General features: G+C 43.8%; 1 protein-coding gene across 1 annotated transcript in view; it reads right to left on the bottom strand.

Annotated features, from left to right (window-relative positions):
• Window positions 1-21,661, bottom strand: part of LRRC69 (leucine rich repeat containing 69) — a 32,229-nt gene extending 10,568 nt beyond the window's left edge. Inside the window, exons 1-3 of the mRNA XM_066578426.1 lie at window positions 21,442-21,661; window positions 19,326-19,452; window positions 2,719-2,791 (exon numbers count right to left, since the gene is read on the bottom strand). Of these exons, the coding sequence (XP_066434523.1) occupies window positions 2,719-2,791; window positions 19,326-19,452; window positions 21,442-21,618 (377 nt within the window). The 5' untranslated portion in view covers window positions 21,619-21,661. The remainder of the gene's footprint in view (window positions 1-2,718; window positions 2,792-19,325; window positions 19,453-21,441) is intronic.
• Window positions 21,662-21,679: the final 18 nt, after the last annotated feature.

Raw genomic sequence — 21,679 nt, forward strand, 5'->3', positions numbered from 1 at the left:
TCGGCACCACAAGGTACAATGCATCCAGCATGCCTGAGAAATCTCATAAATGGACAAGCTGACATAACAAGGGGTTACCGTATTTTTTGCTCTATAAGACACACTTTTTTTCCTCCAAAGCAGGGGAAAAAGTCACTGCATGCTATAGAGTGACTGTGTCAAAATTCGTTGCAATTGCCTTTTTTGCGCGATTGCGAGTCTAACACACGACTGCAATTTAGTTCGGGCATCGGTCAACAATATAGGGGTGCATGCACATGGGTGATTTAAAAGTTAGCCCAAGACTCTTTGGTGTAACTCACACTGGACAGCAATAAGACATACTGCGATTTTTTTTTTTTTTTGTACTTGGACCTCCTGTGCGAGTAAGAAAAAAGGCCACGAATGGGTGTTACTTCCGTCCGATTTTCAGCCTGAAAAGTGGACGGAAAAAAAGCCCTTCTGTATGTACCCGGCTTAGTTCACACAGGAAATTCTGCATGCATTCTTAAGGCCAGCTGCAGAGCCGGATACAGCATGCGGAATTACATTGCAGAAGGCCAGCGGGTCGAACGACTGCCATTGACTTCAATGGAAACTGTCTGAGTGGAACCCGTGGAAAAATGGAGCATGCTGCGACTTTTTCTCTGCTTGCGGAAACCACCATTGGTTTCCGCAAGTATGGAGGAAGAATCAATTTCCCATAGCATACTATGGCCGCTATTTGCTGCGGATCCGCACCGCGGATTTCACAGCAGATATCCGGCCGTGGGCAGGAGCTCTTACAATAGGAAATGTTCTGCTAAACAGCAGCATGAATGATGCGATCAGCCATGAAACACACACGTGCTAATTTCTTAGCAGATCGTTTACACAGGCTGAAGAAAAAAAAAATGTTCATATAAATGTTCAGTTGCTCAACTATCAGTGTAAAAAGTCTTAACGACATGTTCCCATTTTGCTGATTACAAAGCGGTCGGGATGACTGAAATATTCGAACTCGGCTGAGCTACGCTGTTTCCAGCACTGCCACAGAAGTCAATGAGAGTCATGCAAACAACGTTGCACAGCGATCTACATTATTTCCGCAGCTATGGGAAAAGTGTAGCTCACTGTGTTACACTATTTGTATAACTCCCATTGACTTCTGTGGGAGTGATGGAAACAGTAGTGCAGGATGCTCTGCTACCTATTTCCATCTCACCATATGAACAGCATACGCCACAAAAGTTTGGTAGGTACGGGTCCCACCTGTGGCTGCCGCTGCATTCAGGGCGGTCGCAGGCAGTGGGGGTCCTAACTCAAAATATCAGACTTTTGTATCCTATGGATATGCCATAAAAGTGAGAGATGGGAATAGCGCTTTACCTTTAATGAGCTGATCCTACAGGCACATAAAGCACTAGCTCAGTAGAGTGTTCTACACGCACAACACATAAAAAACCTGCAGAACTAAACTGTAGATTTACCTTGCTGGGTAGAAGGCACAACCTGGGTCACAAATATAGAAACATCTACAGCACTGTATATATGATGTCAATAGTCCAACATGTGATCTAGTGTTAATAGCAGACGTTATGTAACACCAATAGTACAAGGAATGATGTAACGCTAACAGTACAATGCATTCCCTTCAAGAACACCTCCGCAGCGCTCTACTACAACGCAATTGTGTGAAGGAAGTTACAGAAGCTGTTCTAGGAATAAAACAGTAAGTGCATGTTATATAATGAAAGGATATGACACCAACCATGTCATATAAGAGGGCTCTGGACTCAAATTACCGCCCATGTGGGATACAGAGCTAATGATACATTGCTCCAGCACTTACACACTTCTGAGCAGTGGTACGGGCATTGCAGTGTAGATGCCGGTCCACGTATAAACTCCATATTACATATACACACGGCACTATATAACGCTAATGAAATTATATATATGTGCTTTGAATCTATTAACTGGGTTGTCCAGGATTACAGAAACATGGCTGCTTTCTTCCAGAAACAGCGCCTCCTCTATCCATGGGTTGTGTCTGGTATTGCAGTTTGGCTACATTGAAGTGAAAGGAACTGAGCTACAATTCCAGGCACTATTTGTGGACAGGAGTGATGTTATTTCAGGAAGAAAGTAGCCATGTCTTTCTAATCCTGGACACCTCTGTCATAGAATAGGTTTATTCTCAACAGGCTTTCCATGTTCCTGCTTCCATGACATCTGTAACACAGATATGGGCAGAGCTCAAAGGGGTTTACCAAAATTACAAGTAATCCTGTGGATGGGAAATAATTTACAGATTGAGAGGGGGGGGGGGGACTCACCAATGAGACCCCTGCTGATCTTGAGAATGGGACGTCCGTGTCCTGCTCTACCGTTATTGCGGGGGTCGCTTCTTTCCCCACAGTGATGTCACTGTGAATGAAGAGCTGGCCAAGCATGCCTGGTCGATGCTCCATTCATGTTTAATGGGGCTGATGGAAATACCCAAATGGGTGCTGCTCTTAGTGTCTTCGGTTGTGGTACAACCCCTTTAACATGGTTGGCCATTTAGTGACTGGCATGTAATCCTACATCTACCTTACAACTACTACACAGTGTAGGACCAAGCAAGTAACCCCCTCCATAATGTTCATATGCTCTAATGAAAGCAGTTGTTGAGATGAGACAATCAGACCTTTTAATATACATGCCAGAAATATATTCAGAAATACCAACAATTTAAATGTTGATCAACAAACTTACTTTTGAATTTCCACAGGAAGATTCTCTATTAAATTGTTGTTCAGATTTAGAAATTTCAGATTTTCTAATCTATCTTGAAAATTAAAAAAAAAAAGAAAACTTTTTGAATAAATGATCAACTAAATCTCTGCTTACATTACGAATGGCCACATTACAATCTCTGCTTACATCAAATACAGTTTTTCAAAAATATATTTATAGGCATATATTTACATTTTTGGAATGTACCATTTAATACTGTACAGCCCCAGAAATGTTTAAAAAATTATGTGGATGATCATTTTATTATATGCACTATTAAAAGCTTTTGGGGGGATATGCACCGTAGTCTCACATGAATAGTACTAGTAATTATAAGGAAATTATAGTACCAGGGTTTCTAGTGGCGCAAGGCGCCACACAGCTCTGCTACATGCACTTCACACACACACACACACACACACACACACTCTGCTACATGCATGTCACACACACACAGCTCTGCTTCATGCACGTCACACACAGCTCTGCTTTGTTGCTTTTGCATATGAGCTGCACAAGATTTACGAACTTCAACAGCTCGCTGAGGAGTTATGTTTGCTTGTAGCTTTCGCATATCTGCTGCATGAGATTTACAAACTTCAGCTGGTGCTGAGGTGAAATCGTGGCTTGCCGCTGTGTCATGTAACCGGCATTAGCCTCGTGGCGACGCTGAACCCTCTGTAGTGCAAGGTTTGCATGACAGCGAAGGGTTGTTTCAATACTAGACAATGGCTAAGATGAAGGCTGGACTGGTGTTGGTGGTATTAGCATTTGAGATGACATATTACATTCAGGAGATGTGAGGATGGTGGTGAAGGACTATGCTGCAATGCTGTTGGTCAGTATGCACCGCCAGCTATGTATGTGCACATTTGTGAGGTGTGATTTATTGGAGTCTCCACACAGGTGTCCAGCTGTGTCACAACCAGCTACAAACTACCAGACTTAATACTGGTGTATCCATAGCAACTGAGGCAGCAGGGGTTTGTGAGGGATGAAGTCCACCCATAATCCCTCATTCAGTACACAAGGATAAAGGACCTGTGATTAGATCACCGTCATGTGATCAGGGGACGGAGCTAAGCTGTTAAGTGACATTCACAGGTGCGGTCAGGCTCTGCATTTAACTCACATACATGGAAAGACGGACAAGTGGTCGTTAGCACTTTGATATATTGATCATATAGATTGTGCAAATTAGCTGCAGTAGGAGATACAATAAAAAAAAAGCACAAAAGCCACTATGTATAGCGTGATAATATCACCTATGTACTTCCAGGCCTTAGACTTGGGCATATGTGGTTGGTCCAAAAAAGAAAACATTATTTACCATTTTCAAAGCTTCTGTTTCTAAAGCTGGCCATAAACAAGAGAGAAAGGTCGGACAAAGTCACAAATAGGTAATAAAAGTCTGATCGGTTGGGTCTCACCACTGAGACCCTCACCGATTCAGAGTACAGGTGTCCCGGGTCTTCCAGTTCTCCCCACTGCCTCTCTGCAGTGACACAAAAATTGAATGGAGCAGTGACCAAGCACGTGTGGTGCCATTTCATTAATTTAAAGCGGAGCACATGTGCTTGGCCATCTCTAGCACTTCCGCTGAAGATGAAAGGACCACCATTCATTCAATCTTCTTCTCACTGCGGGGGGTGTAGTAAGCCTGCACTGAGGAAAAGAGGCACAGGTCTTCACTGATCAGTCTTTTTATCACCCATTCTGTGGATTTTGGATAAGAGTCAATCTTGGTATAATCCCTTTCAGGCCCCATTAACAGCTGTAGGTGTTGGCTTTGTGTTCTATTCAGATAGCACAGGTTTTAGAATATGGAGGAAACATTCCATGAAGAGAGTCAGTCCTCTGATATTCTTCATGCATGTTTTCCCCATGCACTGCATAGTCTTTAATACGCAGCATATTTGGATGCCTTGTAGCTAGAGATGAGCGAGTATACTCGCTAAGGGCAACTGCTCGATCGAGCATTGTCATTAGCGAGTATCTCCCCGCTCGGCAGAGAAGGTTCGGCTGCCGGCGCGGGTGACAGGTGAGTTGCAGCAGTCAGTGGGGTAGGAGAGGGAGAGAGAGATCTCCCCTCCGTTCCTCCCCGCTCTCCCCCGCAGCTCCCCACCCGCCGCCGGCAGACGAATTTTTGCTCCCGAGCGGGCAGGTACTCGCTAATGGCAATGCTCGCTCGAGCAATTGCCCTTAGCGAGTATACTCGCTCATCTCTATTTGTAGCTCAAAATATTACCCTATTTATGCACCATTATCAGTGCTTCTAGGAGAGCATTAAGTGCGCTATACGACACTCAAAGAACACAGACCTGACCACAATATAGTGCACAATATGCTTCTGTATTCCAGACCAAAATTCACATGCCAGTATGAATAAGGTCTACGTCTGCCCTACTATTCACAAAGTATGAGTAAACAATCCCTTGAATACTTTTCCCATATATTATATACATATACCTTCATATATAATGCTATGCAAATGTTTTTGACAGGCGTGAAAAAAAAACTGCAAAGAAAGACCGTTGCTGCTGTAGTAAATAATACCTATAACTGTCTCGTTGCTGTTCTCAGTATCCCCACGGTGTATGATCTGTGACATGAAACGGTCTTCCACAACCTCACTTTTGTAGCAGAGTTTAGCTGTTCCTTATGCAGTTTTAAGCCTCCTACACAGCTGTTTCTGTTTCAGTTAATGATTATATTTCAACTTACATATGAAAATGATGATCATTATCACCTGTTTTGTATAATTGGTTAATCATACACCTGACTATAATATCACAAAATCCCAGACTTTGTGCAAGTGTACCTAAAAGAACTGGTCTCTGCATGAGTTTGCCATACAATGGCTTGTATCAAAACTTCAACCAAGCTAAGTCAAGAATGCCTTAGACAGCTGTTGGAGGTCAGCAGAATCACAGGGAGCTAGTCAGACAAGCCACAATACAAAAGAGATTTCCCCAGCAGCACTCACTGGAACTCAAGTCACTGGACGGGCCACGGGTCAGACGGCTTCCTTTGACTTCAATGAAATCTGCAGGAAAATGGAGCATGCTGCGATTTTTCATCTGTGCATGAAGAATTACTTTTGCATTGGATGCTATGGGCGGTATTTGCTGCAGAATCCAGAGGCGGGCGCCTGCTCCCGACTCCGCAATTCAAATCTACCCATGTGCATTCACCCTAAGACAGATGCCAGTGATACAAACTAGTCATTCTAGATCTTGGCGTAGTTTAAAAGGCTTTTTTCCCCCATGTCAATCGAGTCAACCTTGAGCCAGCTACCTGAACCATGCGGGGATTAAACCAGCAACCTTCAGGTCGTGAGCAAGACCTGAGGACTGCATACTGCTGCCATATACTCTGCGCCGCACAACGCCCCTATAGAGGACCCGATCATGCTCAGTCTCATAGAAGTGAATTCAGCGGTTGTCCTGTAAGCGCACCAGTGCTCCATTCAGTAAAGGGACTCAGAATGCGCCGTTACTGTAATCTCTAGGAGTCCCAGTGTTAAGTCCCCAAAATATCATACTTTTATTAAGTATCTTGTAGATAAGGGATACATGTCTTTGACTGTATTAACACCTTTAAGGGGAAACTCTGTTATAACACGGAAATTGAAATTAGAGAATGAAAAAGTCAAAAGGAAGCAAATAACATGGACCCATCACCATACTCCCATGAGATCTACCAGTGTCCCCCATATTACAAGTACTCATATGTGCTACCAGTGATTCCATTCAAAGTACTGGATAAGAGGAAATGGTTGATGGTGCAAGCCATGGACCACAGATTTACAGGTAAGGCCATTATTTTATGCTTTGGGGCTTGGGGTACTCAGGCAGGGTGTATCATATAAGATACCGGCATCACAAATAATGGGTATTGCCTGAGGACCAGTGGCCACTATTGACACATTCTCTAAATCTTGGTTAAAGGATAATCTCAGATGTGTATATATACGCTTAGTATTTGGCATCCACAAGTAAATGGTTGGACTGGTTTATCTGCTTCAAAACAATTGTGTGCGGCACTTATATGGCGTTGTCACACTACAGCTACGGCGCCTCTCTTTTGGAGGTTAAGTCTGTAAGTAGGAGATATAATCACATTGCTCATTTAACCTTCAAGCTCCACTTCTTTGCCTGTTATGCATCACAGTGTACAGGTCCGGTAGTCATAAGGGATCAGAAGAGGAACGGTGCGCAAAAGGCTGAGTGCCTCCACTCTGTTATTACAGATAAGGGCTCTTAGCACCGCTCCATGTAATATGACGTCAAAGAAATCTCATCAAAGTTCTATGGACTTTTTCCTCAAATACCGGGTGATTCAAAAGTCATGGCCACCTGGAATATCTTCTAAATTAAAGTTTATTGGGCTGATTCCAAGATGGCTGTTACCAAGATAGCCAACGGGTTACACTAAAAAGAAGTATATAAATATGGCATCATCATAACCATACTGAGCCACAAAGTGAAGAAAGGATGTAATTTTTACTACACCGTGAACTCACTAAAAACAACTCCACTGCCCAGAATGGCGAAATCATGTTTTTTCCCCTTTCACCCCACTTTAAAAGTTTTCCAATACATTATATAGCATGATAAATGGTATTTTTTAAAAATACAAAAGTTATGATTTTTTTTGAAAGTAGGGAAGATACAATGAAAACGCAAAAACAATAAAGGGCTGCAGCAGGAAGGGGTTAAAGGGGTTCTGTCACTAAAAAAGAAAAATGCTCTACTTATCTGTTCCTCCCCCATCAGTCTACTTACCAGATCTTCCCCTCCCTTATCTTCTCCTGTCTCCTGGAGTCCAGGGGGCTCACTTCACCTCCACTTGCCTGATTCTGCTCCTTCCTGTGAGGTTATGTACATTAGGTTGGCAGTCTGCCAATGTACGTTATGTCACAGCTCACAGGCCAGCAGGAGGACTGCCTATCTTCTTCAGAGATTGCTCATGCGATCTGAAGTAGATTACAATTCCTTCCTAGGCAGTGAAGCTACAGCAAAGGGATGTGACCTTCACTGACCCAGCAGGAAGGAGTTTGTGATAAGCAGCCTTCATAACAAGCTGGGCCCAGCCTGCACTGAGCTGACCTGGGGCACTGGAGAAGCTCAACCAGGAGAAGATGTGATAAGGAGACAGACAGGGAAGGAATAGGTACGTTTAGATAATTTCTTTTTATGACAAATCCCCTTTAAGGAAAAGGCACTGAAATTAGGACGGTTTAGAAAGTAGAGAAATATGGTCTTCTCGCTATTGACAAGCAAAAGCAGGTGGGTGAAACAGAATTAAAGAGGGTAATTTTAGTTCTCTGTGTCAGTTATTTTTGTTTTTTTTCTGAGAGGCATTAGTTACGGGCCTGAGTATCAGCACTTCCATGTGACAGGGGGCACTTATTTATCACAAGGAGCACATTTTCCCTATGATGGGTGTTTTTCAGGATGACAGCTGGCTGTAATCCATAAGCGGAACACTTTCCCATTAGCTAATATCTTTTTGTTACCAGGTTGCTAAGCTGCGCCAGAGGGAAATATCACTTTCCCCCGGCAGATATATATTTTTTGATAAGAATTCCACAGATATTGGGCTGATATTTACAGTTAAGAGCAGGTAGTCAACTCAGATGAACTGCATGGCAAACACAATTTTCTCTGTATAAGCGGATCAAACTAGATAACATCTCGGCCTCTGGATCTTTGGCGGGGTTATTGCGTCAACCTTAGCCATTTTTAATTATTACTTTATTTTTCCCTATTTGTTTGAGGATTTCATTTTTTTACTATACTCTTGCATGTAGCAAACAGCTGAGCGTTATGAGTACAGTATATCGTGGCTTATATTTGCATATATCGGTCCCGTTTCTTTCAAAGAAAACAATTTCCCCCTATGGAGAACACAATTATTCTCCTTCTTTTGGTGAGAAAGATCCATAAAAAGACCCCTACCAATCAGCAAGTTATCCCCTCTCCTGTGGATAGGGAATAACTTCCAATCTTGAAACAGCTTCTTTAACGGGTTTTCCAGGTATTTACTATTCCTGACCTATCCACATAGTTGATCAACAGGGGTCCATCTCTTGGAATCCCCACTGATCAGCTGTCTGCGTTGGGGTCAGAGCCAGAAGTCTCATAGAAGACTTAGCCTCCATTCATTTCAGTAGGAGCAATGCCTTCTATTACACTTCTGACTCCGACTGCAATGAGGAGCCGAAAGTGTAATGAAAAGCATCGCTCCCACCAAAAGAAACAGCAGCAAACCATTTATGATACTAGATTGACATGATGCTTGCTACGCGAACATAGAAGTTCACAACCACCTTTTTTGAAACATTTTAAGTCTGCTGGGTTAGGTGATTATTTAGAGTATCACTTTGTATTTGGGACAGATATCGAAAAAAAAAAAAAGCCTACAGGTCTTAATCTGTTTGTCTGTCTTTCTCTCTCTGTGTCTCTCTCTGTCTATTTGTCTCTCTCATTGTCTGTCTCTCTCTGTATCTGTCTATCTCGGCATCGCTCTCTCTGGTTCTCTTTCTGTCTCTGTCTGTCCCTCTGTCTGTTGCTCTCTCTATCGCTCTCTCTAGGTCTATCGCTTTCTCTGGGTCTCTCTCTCAGTCTTTCTATCACTCTCTGTCTATTGCTCTCTGTCTGTTTCCCTCTGTCTCTCTATTGCCATCTCTCTCAATTTGTCTCTCTATTGCTCTGTCTGTCTATCACTCTCTGTCTCCCTATGCTCTGTTTCTCTGTCTCTCTATCGTTCTCTCTTTCTGTCTCTCTCTCTCTATTGCTCTCTGTCGGTCTCTCTATTACTCGGTTTGTCTATTGCTCTGTCTGTCTCTCTATTGCTCTCTCTATCTGTCTCTCTATCACTGTTTGTCTCTTTATTGCTCTGTCTATCACGGTCTCACTATCTATCTCTCGCTTTCTGTCTATTGCTCTCTCTCTATCGCTTTCTGTGTTTCTATTGCTCTTTCCCTCACTGTATCTATCTCTCTATTGCTCTCTGTTTCTCTCTCTATTGCTATCTCTCTCTCTGTTTCTCTATCGCTCTTTCTCTCACTGTTTCTCGCTCTATCGCTCTTGGTTGGGCAGTGTATGGTGTAGCTCAGCAATGTATGCTGTGTTGCTTAGCAACACTTCACTCATTCCAGCGCACGACTGAAGCACAGCAGCGCCGCCCATAGACTTACCATTGAACTTTCAACCCGCCTGACAGGTCCCTGAATGTATTACACTCACATGTGATGATTTTATGGCACCGGTGAGCTTGTGTGTCATCTAATGACACCAATATCATACACCAAAATTACAGCAAAGGGGTCAAAGTGCGGTGCACGAAAAAGCATGTAGGCTTATTTATATTAGATCTCCAACCCCAATGCAGACATCCAGCTCCGCTGCATTAACAGCAGGACGGAGGATCAGATGATCCTGATCGGCGGACCACCGCTGATCAACTATTCATGACCTATCCTGAGGAGAGATCATCAACAGTAATTACCTGGAAACCCCCTTTAACTACAACACATTACAATGCTGTAAATTGAGTTATCATGATGAACCAGCCATGTTAGTGACTGTTACATCTGTACATTATGTTTGTAACAGATTAAAGGGAACCGGTCATGCCCCCACAGCACCATAAACTAAGTTATATGTTGTTAGGGGATGTGTCAGGGAGCCGGGTGCAGTATTTTTTATACTCACCATTTCCTGTAGTGTACCACTCTGAACTTGGCGCACGGCACTAAAAATTGACTCTTCAGAGTCACAAGAGCGTGCTCTTCTATACCAGCCTGTGGTAGAGCGCATGCGCGGGACTCTGAAAAGAGTCACATTTTTGTGCAGCACATCAACTTCAGAGGGTGAGCGCATTAGTTAACAAGAGTGGGCACCCGGTTCGCTGTCATGTCTCCTAGCAGCACCATAACTTACATCATGGGACAGGTTCCCTTTAATATTTACAAACAAGACAAGTGTTCGCATCTAACCAACTACTGTACAAAGGACAAACGTGCAACCGCTCTAGAAAACTTAGTCATTTCTGTCATGAACAATTATTACAAAAGGCTAAAGTTCCCTCTCAAAAACTATTAACTGGGTGAAAGTTCTTTGATTGCGTCATAGAGGCGTCTAGCGGTCAACGAGCTCTAAACAAGCGGAAAAAGGTCACTGAGAGCCTTTTTATAGGCCAAGGGGGGAACCACTTTTAGAACCTCAGGTGACAAGACCGATCATCTAATCACACCACAACTCTAATCATTAACATATCTGTCCGAGATGTAACTGCATGCCGAGGTTGGCAGCAAAATGACAACTTCTAGGGGCTCAATTTTTTTGAGTGTATATCTCATGGTGGGGTGGGGTGGGGGGCAAACTTGACCACAGCTAGCTCTAAAAGGGAAAGTCCTGTAGGAAGCAGGTTAACTGTGGTTTGACATCCAGAAAGGACTTGAAAGAACTCAGTCATCATCAGAGTGCTGAGAAGGGATTTCAGTATGGGTTCCTAGAGATTAATTTACATTTGGAGAATTGCGCCAGCTTCCCCTATGTGGGCTGCAATGTTATTATTTTGATACCTGCAACTATTTCAAAACTGAATAAAGGCCCAATGTCCACGTGCGAGTTTGATTTGCAGAATCTGCGTGAAAGATCCACAAATCAAGCAGCCCATAGGGAAGCATGGGCGTCCGCAAATGAAATAAAGCATGCGGATTTGACTTGCAGACCTTTAGGTCCGGAAAACAAGTCGCAGCATGCTCCATTGCAGTGCGGATCCCCCACGGACGGCTTCCATTGAAGTCAATGGAAGCCATTCGATCTGCAGCCCAACCGCAATCGAACTGGGGAAGGGCTGTGGATTCTGCGGGAAAGCAGAAGTTAAAAAAAAAAAACTCCAGTGTGCATGTACGGTGGCCAGCGCTTTCGAACAGATCCACAGTGAAGAAGATAGAAGACCCAGGCGGGTAAGCAGAAAACTCGCAGTGTCCTCGGCCGTGGGTGGGGTCGGATTCCACTGCGGGCTCCCGCATGCAGATTCCGATCAGCCCATGGACATGAGCCCTTAGGCTATTTCTTTGGATTGCAGTTGAGCTACCTTGATGCTAAAGTATGCCAAGTGTCACAATAGATACATACAGTGAGACAAGTGCATTTGACACGAAGTTAAAGACATGACGAAAACATGTAATTTTATTTTTCTTTGAATATATACAGCACACACACAAATATAAGCCTTTATATGATGGTAACACACCACTACACACTACTAATGTGCTACATGCAATATTACGCAGAAAGGAAAACACGTAATGCACAAGCCAATAGGAAAAAGAAGTGCAGAGGTTAAAGCAGTAACCCAGCAGAAGACGTTCAGGTCTATAAGTTAGATGTGCAGGGAGAGAACAGAAAAATGTGTTTGCTGTGCAATCTGTCAAACTTGTGCTGTAGACAATGTAATCAACCTGACATATAGGTCTTATTCCTACCAAGACAAATAGATCCACAACGGATGTCCGTCCAGCGGAGCTGAGCTACATGGCAGTGCTACAAATATAAACCGAAAAGTGCTGCTCCTCTGGCAGACATCAGCCACCAGTCAGCCGGGAAATGATCGCTCACGGGAAAAGTAAATTCCCACTGACAGACAAGTATGTGCCCAAGAGCTCTACCTCAGGTGGATCACTCATACGATACCTAGAAGACATCCGTCACCGGGAAAGTGTGCTCCCCGTGATGGACAAATTATAGCGGACACCAAGGAAAATATCTGCCAGCGGAAGGGTCCCTCTGCAGAGCCAGAGCTACCTGTTAGCTGAAAACATGTCTGCAAGGCCTGTGCAGAGCAACATAGTATGGGCCAAAAAAAGACATCTGCCCATCCAGTTCAGTCTATTACCCCCCCTCCCACTGGTGTTGATCCTTAGGAAAGCAAAAAAAAAACAAAACAATGAGGTAGAAGCCAATTTTCCCTAAAAAAAAGAAAAAAAAATCCTTCCTGACTCCGATCTGGCAATTGGAATAATCCCCGGATCACCGACACTTCTGAAGTAAGTAGTGACCATAACGTGTAATATTGTATCGGTCAAGAAAGGAGCCCAGGCCCCTCTTTGCCATCACCACATCCTCAGGCAGAGAGTTCCACAGTCTCACTGCTCTTACAGTAAAGACCCCCCTTCTATGTTGGTGTAGAACCCTTCTTTCCTCTAGATGTAGAGGGTGCCCCCTTGTTATAGTCAGTCGTGAGTATAGTTTTTTTTTCATATGCGTGTAGTCTGTTAAAAAAGGACAACACACAGACAGCATATGGATTTATATTCCTCGAGGTGGCATCAAATACTACAGAGTTTTTTCACGCAGACGTGGCCAGTGTGAATAAACTCATTGCATGCTGTATTCTGATCCGTTCTAAGGATGAAAATCACCCAATTAAGTCAAAGAAAAAAAATGGACAGCGCATTGAATTGGGCTGGTTTCAGATTTTTTTATGTGGACGTAAAAAATGTATGGCACACGGAGTTAGAAAACAGACACAAGGACCAAATACTGAGGCCACACGGATCTGCACGTGTCTGAAAAACATCAGGTTTTTTGTGGAAGTAACACTGATGTTTTTTGTGCTCACATTAGCTGGGAGCAGTAGTTTGTTTTTTATGCGGATGCAGTATTTTTTAACTTTGCTGTGACTAAAGGCCAATTTAGACAAAGCGATTATCGCTCAAAATCCGTCTTTTAAGTGATAATCGTTACGTGCCCATCTTTCAGTTTTCTGCCAAACGATGGTTGTCAGTTCGGCTTGAAATCCGTCGTTCAGCAGAGCAGCTGATAAGATAGACCGCACGCTGTGCTCTGTCCGGGGACTGCTGATTACAGCTGATTGCATGGTCTCAGCTGTTCTCAGCTGTCAGCCCCACTGGCAGAACAAAAGGAATTCATTCAGATGGCAGTGGGTAGTCCTCTGAATAAATTCAGCGCAACATGATCACCCAAAAGCCATCTTTTGAGCCATCAGCTTTGTGCCTAAATGGGCCTTAAGAGCCAGGATTATATGGCTTGAAACATGTAAGCGTTCCTGTTTATATCCTCTGCCTTTTAGAAGATGCAATAAAAGCTATGTTTTATTTAGAAGAGTGCTGGATCACAGCTACCTACCATCTAGAAAATCTCTCTCAAAAGGAAAGTGAGCTCATTGTGAAGGATAATATATACCTGTCAAATAAAAAAAAATGTCTGTTGTCCCTCTGTAGGATCACTTAGTGCTGGATTATGAAAAACCTGTCACTTGGATAAATAACCACCAGAGAGAGAGCGTTGTCTCTCTGATAGTTCACAGGGTGGCAGATAACAAATATCCATCACCTCACAAAATATCCACCACAAAGTGTGCTCCTTATGATGCACAATGGTTACGGGTTGTGTATAAAGTACCCGCCTGAGGGATGGGGGACATTTTCTCCTCAATAAACACCTGAAGACAAACACCTGTCTGAGGGAAAATGCTGCCATTGTGACGGATGGCAGCTACCTGCCAAGGCATCTATCACAGCGACATTGTGTTCCTACCTGACACCTGAAGAAATATCCTCCGGAGGGAACCAGCTTTTGTTTAGGTGGATCCGTAATATCCATCAATAAAGGAAAAGATTCCTCAGAGGGGTAATGTAGCCGGTGTGAAGGACAAGTCATGGGTGTTTACATAAAATACATAGGGACAAAATGTACTAACTCAGATGGATCAATAATACCCGTCATCCTGGAAAATATCTCTCATAGGGAAAGCATACAAATATCCGGTAGAGGGAAAGTGTTTTCCGTCAGGTGGATCAATAACAACTTTCCCCTGGAAATATATACCTTGGAGGGAAATTGTAGTCCTTGTGAAGGTTCACTGCAACCTGTCAACCCAAAAACATAATATATCCTCCAGACGGAAAACAATATCCATCAAGCGGATCAATAAGAATTCTCATCTGAACTAATCCCTCAAAGAACAACTATGTTTCCTAATGATAGCCGTCACCTTAAAAAAAGCAGGGGAAAGTGTTTTCCTCAAGACTGACAACTGTTGTCAACTAACATAAATATCCATCCACCTGAGGAAGAGTGCTGTCTGACAGATCACTAGTGCCATAACCTACCAAAAATATATCGCAAAAATTATATTAAATCAGAACAGCTGATTCTGACCCCATGGAAAGCAACGGGCGTAAAAAGTGGCTTCACTAATATGTGTTTGTATCTTCTACGAATGTGGCTTAGTTGTTAGCACTGTTGTCTTTTAGTGCTGGGTTCCTAGGTTCAAATCCCATCAAGGATGACTTCTGCATGGACTTTGAAAAACTCTATCCAGATGTTGCCCTTGGTCAGATTTGAGCCTACAACTCCAGCACTGCAAAGCAGCCGCAATAACAACTGAGCCACCAAACTTGTCTGTTGTGCTCCAGAGAAGGGGAAGAACACCGCAAATAAATCCAAGAAGAATGTAAAAACATTGCCCTTAGACTTGAACCTACAATTCCAGCACTGCAGAGCAAAAGTGTCAACAACTGAGCCACCGAGTTCTCTGTGTTTATTCGTGTTGTCCTTCCCCTTCTCTGAAGCAGAACTGACAAGTGTGGTGGCTGAGTTCATAGCACTGATGCTTTGCAGGATCAAATCTGACCAAGGGCAACTTCTGGATGGAGTTTTTCAAAGTCCGTGCAGATGTTATCCTTGATGGGATTTGAACCTAGGACCCCAGCAACAAAAGGCAACAGCACTTACATACATCCCTCCCTCCGACTTTTATTTGTAAAAAAGATTTTCGTGACGTATCGGGTCTAAATTGAGGCTTTTGCAAATATAGTTTTGGGGTGCATTAAGTCTACAGTCAACTAGTAGGTCTTTTTCCATATACAAATATTGAACAGAATGGGGCCTAATACTGAACCCTGTGGCACCGCACTATAGACCGTGGTCCAATCAGAGTACAAACCATTTATTACCACCCACTTCTTCCCATCTCCGAGCCAGTTCTTTACCCATGTACACACATAATATATTTATAAATAATATCGCCTGAAGTCGTTCACATAGAGTATATACAGTTGAGTCACATTATTATAACCACCTTTTCACTTCCCATGACAGAAGTGACGTGCGGTGGGCTGGCTTGATGGGTATACAAGTTGTGCGATAGGCCGTCTGGTCATATATCACTCATTGTTATAGCTAAAAGTGGCGATTTATCAGAGTAGCAAACATGGATAATTATTGGCTTTTCGAGCCAATGGTGGCGGTATTTCTCAAACAGCGCAGTTTGTGAACTGTTCGCGTGCTGTTGTCATGAAAGTGCATCGTGAGCGGATAAATGCTACCATTGGGAATAACCGATGTGGAAACTGCGTGCCATTGATGTGAAAGGTGAACTCTGGCTATGAGGGTGCGCAAGGGATGACCCATACGCTATAGCATGGCAACTGACCATGAAAATGAACCAGGAGGCTACCAGACGGGTGTCTAAAACAACAGATCAGTGAAACCCTACAGCGTATGGGGCTCCGAAGCAGACGGATGGTCAATGCAACTAAGCTAACAAAGGAGCATCGGAAGAGAAGACTTCAATTTGCACAGCAGTATCAGGAATAGACCACCACTGATTGGCAAAGGGTCGCCTTCTCTGATGAGTCACATTTTTTGCTTCATCAAACGGATGGACATGGTGTGTCAGATGAGGAACATCAGAGAGCAAACATCCTAAAACTATTGCTGAAAGAACACAAGCTGTTGGCGGAAGCTTTATGGTCCAAGGAACTTCTTTGTGGCATTCTCTGGCCCGCTCATCCATGTGGAGGCACTCTAAACTGATTTGGTTAGAAGTCCATCTTAACAGATCACGTACATCCATACATGCAGTTTGTCTTTGCTAGGGCAGCAAGACAATGCGAAAAGTCACACGGCTAGGAATGTCTGACAGTGGTTGGAAGAGGACGACCAAGACTTCCAAGTACTTCCTTACTCTGGTACTATAATTTCCTAATAATTACTCGTCAGATTGTTACGGATAGGGGTTTTCATAAAAGAATTAATCAGATGTGCAATAAGGTTTTAGATAGAGGTTATCCAAAAACCCATTGTGGAAAAATGTAAAATGAGAGTTAAGAGGAATAGACTGAATTGTGAACGATGAACTGAGGATGCTACACAGCTAGAATTCTTTTTATCTGCAGGTATTCAGTCGATAACTACTGAATCGGAGGACAGTACTTGTGGAAATACATGGACGCATGAGGATCCGGAAGTATGTAGCGCACAGTGAACCGGGAAGATGCCAAGACTGGGTGTGAAGTCTACTCATGATATGGATCCCAGCGTGGATTGTTACTTCTATACGCTGTACATATGTTCTATTTTTGGATGCTGCAACGCGTTTTGATGCCCCGTGTCACCCATTGGAATGAATAAATGGAGCGTGTTAAAGACACCGTAAAACGCTGCTTACCATGCCACCAGGAGGGGTGGGGGTGGGGTAAATGGTGATGTCATCAGCTTGCTTTGCCTGCATTGTTCTTGCACAAAATATGCAGTAAAACACAGTGTTTTTACAAATGCTTGTGTGGGAGTGGCTTAAGACAGCAAAGTGGTGTCCCATTTAAATGTAATTTGTAATTTATGCGGATTTTGGTGTGGATTTTGCACCAAAGTCTGCCTTGTGAACACATCCTAAAGCTCTTTTTACACCATGTTTTTTCAGTTCAGCGCTGGTACCTTCCTGGTTTATGTCATGTATGCAGAAAACTGCATAGAAACAGAAACCAGGAAGAACGGGACCATTAAAAAAATATGACGGAGACCTCTTTGATCGCCATCTCATATAGTTTCCGTCCTTGGCAAATTTTTAAATTGGATAGAAAAGTACTGAGTATGGTGCTTTAGTATGCAATGTAAAAGACTGACAGGGCTGGAAACTATATGAGACAGCGACCAAAAGATCTCCGGGTCACATATTCACCCCTATGATTCTGTCCTGTTTTCTGTCTCCATGAAGTGTTTGCATATAAAAACCCAGGAAAGAAAAACGCCATCTGAAAAGAGTTCTACTGGTATTCTATTATTTAGACACCTGACAACAACCTGAAGGACTGTAGGAAATCACACTACAAATGTATCATAGGCTAAAGGTGCATTTAGACACACAGATGATCGCTCAAAAGATGGCTTTTGAGTGATTACTTTGCATAATCTACTAATTGGTACTAATGCCTATTAGTACCAATTAGTAGCCTGTGAGCCACCAGGAGCTGTATTCAGAGAACAGACCATCCGCTGTTCTCTGAATAAATTCTCTTTGTTCTGCCGTGCTGATTACAACTGAGACAATGTAATTAGCTGTTATCAGCGGTCCCCGGGCAGAACACAGCCTGCGGTCCATCTTATCAGCTGTTCAAGCCAAACTGAGATCCATCGTTCAGCAGAAAACTGAAAGATGGGCTGGGCACATTTACATGCAACGATTATCGCTCAAAAGATGGCTTTGGAGTGAATTTTGAGCAAAAATTGTTGTGTCTAAATGGGCCTTAACTCGACTCTTACAGTTTATTTGCCTTTTCAACAGCTTTACAATGTTTTTGTTGTGTCACAATAAGCAAACAAAAGGTTTTCAATGGCTTAAGGCCTCCTATCCACGGCTGCGGCGGAATATTGCTAGGGTAGGAGGGGGAAGCACTGTAAGGTCTCTGTGATGAACCTATCTAATTGATAGGCTCACAGCGGAGATTTGCGGCAAATCGCAGCATTCTGTTCCTGTGGACGTCGGGCTGCGCTTTCCATAGTTATCCTATGGGAAGTGTGCCATGCGAGCTCCGCAAGCGATTTAATGCAGTGGATCTCGCTATGACATCTTGCCCGTGGACAGGCAGCCTAAATAAGATATGACACCCAAGTTAAACTTTGTTGTATCTGTGCTCTGCTGTTGGAATCCAAATCTTATTTCTGACAAGATTGATTTACAATATTTCCTGTCGCCAGCACTTTATACAAAAGCCCTCCTCCCTAGGTCAGCATCAGCACCCAGCAAACTCGGGCAAGTGCCAGGGCCCACTCAAGAGTGGGATCAATCCAATCCTCATTCTTTGAAGACAGGAATACAACAGACTAAGTCAGTAGCACCGCAGAAAGTTGAGTGCTTCCTGTTCTGCTGCCTGACGACTTCACTGTTACAAAAGGTGGCCCGATGATGACATTAAGCTCTCTGCATTGTTCTGCAATATCCTGGCTAAAAGAGGCCAAGGCAGAGAAGGATGCTGTTGAAAACTGATGGAGTTGAGTTTATCGCTGAAGCCTAGTGGGGCCTTATTACTCAGGGAACACAGCGGGGCCTTATTAATTATTTAGAGGACACAGTGGGGCCTATAAATGACCCAGGAGACATAGTAGGGCTATAAATTCTAAAAAAGACACAACACGGTCTATAGATTATTAATCACTGTGGTCTGTTACCCAAAGTCCCATACAGACATGGAGCTGGCCCTGTACACATTGCCTACAGATCAGACCATATCAGTCAAACTATAATAATCTTTATAAAACACTTACCAAATACACAGGCTGGGATCTCAGAAATCCTATTGCCAAACATATGTAATACTTGTAAGGAGTGTAAATACTTCAGCTCTTCAGGAACCTTTGTAAACTGGTTGTTCCCCAAGTTCAAAACGGAGAGCTGTAGAAGTAGATCAGATGGTTAATAATGAGCAGTGCCAACAATGGTCTGCCAAAACTTCAGAAACAAGTTTATTTAAAGGGGTTTTCTAGAACTTTAACTCTTTCCAATCCACTGTCTGACGTCTAAAGATATTCCGATTGAACGCTGTACAGCTCCGATGTCAGAAGACGTCCGGCAGGGTATTCTTACTGTATATTACTGGCTGCTCTGTTTTTTTTTTTTGGGGGGGGGGGGGGGGGGGGCCTCTCCAGCATGTCCAATACCACAGTACTGGCTCTAGCCAGCAGGTGGCGCTATTGTATAATGGCAGAGAAAGAAAAGCCCCTAGGAAACCCTGAGTGCAAAATTGGATTGCAAAGGGTTAAAATTGATGGCCTATACATAGCATGACATTAGTAACTAAGGGCGCTGCAACATATATTTAATGCCAATTTCTGAGTACCCCAGAATAAAATATAACAGGAGAAACCACCAGTGATGCCCCCATAACAGTGTGCCAGCCTCGGATAACAATACCATAAATACCCAGCCCTGCTGTATATATTCTGCTTTAATATTCTAGTGATTAAGGTAAAAGAAAGTTGGTATTCTAGTTCCAAAACGCAGACAGTTTTAGGTGAGGTTCACACTTGTGCTTTCCGCAGCGTATTTTGGTGTCAAAAAATTTTTTGCATCATTTTTCACCTGTTCCATGAAGACTGAGACCAACTTGAGGGTCTTCATATGAGGAGCCATAAGGGCTGCTATGCCCTCCTAGTACAAACGGAACAAGGTGGTACTAGCCACGTGGTCAGCGGCACTAGGTGGGCTGGAAGGGGTGAAGGTGAGGCCTGATCTCACATGGAGAATGGATGGATTAGCTGAGAAATATGGTAAGGTGATGGAGGGGGTTGGAAGGAGGAGGGTCCAGGGGGGGATTTAGGAGGCTTTTACATTGAGCGATTGTTGTTAACATGTTCAATTTCCTGATCGCTGAGGGAATCGTTGGGAGCATTTACACGGGCTGAAATGTCATTCGTCATTCAGTTAGGGGGTGCGAAGTTCTTTAGCCTCAGTGTTAAGGCAGTAGTATGCAGTCCTAAGCTCTCGCTCATGACCTGAAGGTTGCAAGGTCACTCACCGCATTGTTCAGGTAGACGGCTCAAGGTTGACGGAGCCTTTCATCCTTCCGAGGTGGGGGGGTAATTAATAAATTGGCGCCATACAAATAACAAGTATGTATCTGAAACTTGAACCTCTCCTCAGTGCGCACTCATTGGCTACAGAGTCCTTGTGCGGTTGGTCAAGTGAACCAAAACCAGACAATAGACCTGAACATTCCATGGAAGCCCAGCAGAGACTGTTCAGTGAGGATCACTGGCATGTGCTCTATTTATGGGTTTACGGGAACCAATGAGGATTAAGCGGGAGGGCAAAAAGGGAAAAAAAAAGCTGGAAGCCAACCAGTGTTTGGTGGGAGGAGCATGCCAACCAAGTGCCCAACTCCGTGTATGCTTACCTTTTCACACTACCATAATCAACCCGCGAACATTTTTATTTTAACTGAAACAAGGGGTTAACCGCCTGAGAGGCAGCCTATCTATCACATGACTTGATAGGCAATCAGCTATGGCAGCGCCGGGGGCCTTCAGAAGCCCCAGGTTGTCATGGCAACCGAACGCCTTCCCGCGATCTCATCGCCATGGGGGCTGTTCGTGATTCGAAAAAAAAAAAAAAACAATAGGGGAATTTAAATGCTGCTGCGGCATTTACAGGGTTAACAGCCAAGATCAGCGTTAACGCTGATAGCAGCTGCTACCGACAGGTGTCAGTCATGAGAAACAACCGTCAACCGCACTGTATGGAACGGGATCGACCGACCCCGCTACGTGTGGACGCACCATAATTACAGGAACGCAGAGTAGTCACCCACTGTTGCTAGGCAACAACCTGACCAAGCCTGCCTGTAGAATTCTACACCTGTTATAGCATCATCATGGAGCTCACATTGCTCAGCGCTACCACTTCACCGGGCAGCTGGCACAGACAGTTACTCTTCAGCTGTAGGGACGCCAGCTGGGTGAGGCTGCCCACTGCCCCCGGCACACGCTGCAGCCCTCTCCCATTAAGGTTCAGGGTCCTGGCTCTACCCCGGATGGCCCGCAGCACCAGCAGGTCAGCCATGAGCCCGGCGCTCTCAGCACCGGGTGTTATAGAGTTAAAAAAAAGACGCGAATGGTTACCA

Source organism: Eleutherodactylus coqui, chromosome 9, assembly GCF_035609145.1.
Source record: "Eleutherodactylus coqui strain aEleCoq1 chromosome 9, aEleCoq1.hap1, whole genome shotgun sequence".
Lineage (NCBI taxonomy): Eukaryota > Metazoa > Chordata > Amphibia > Anura > Eleutherodactylidae > Eleutherodactylus > Eleutherodactylus coqui.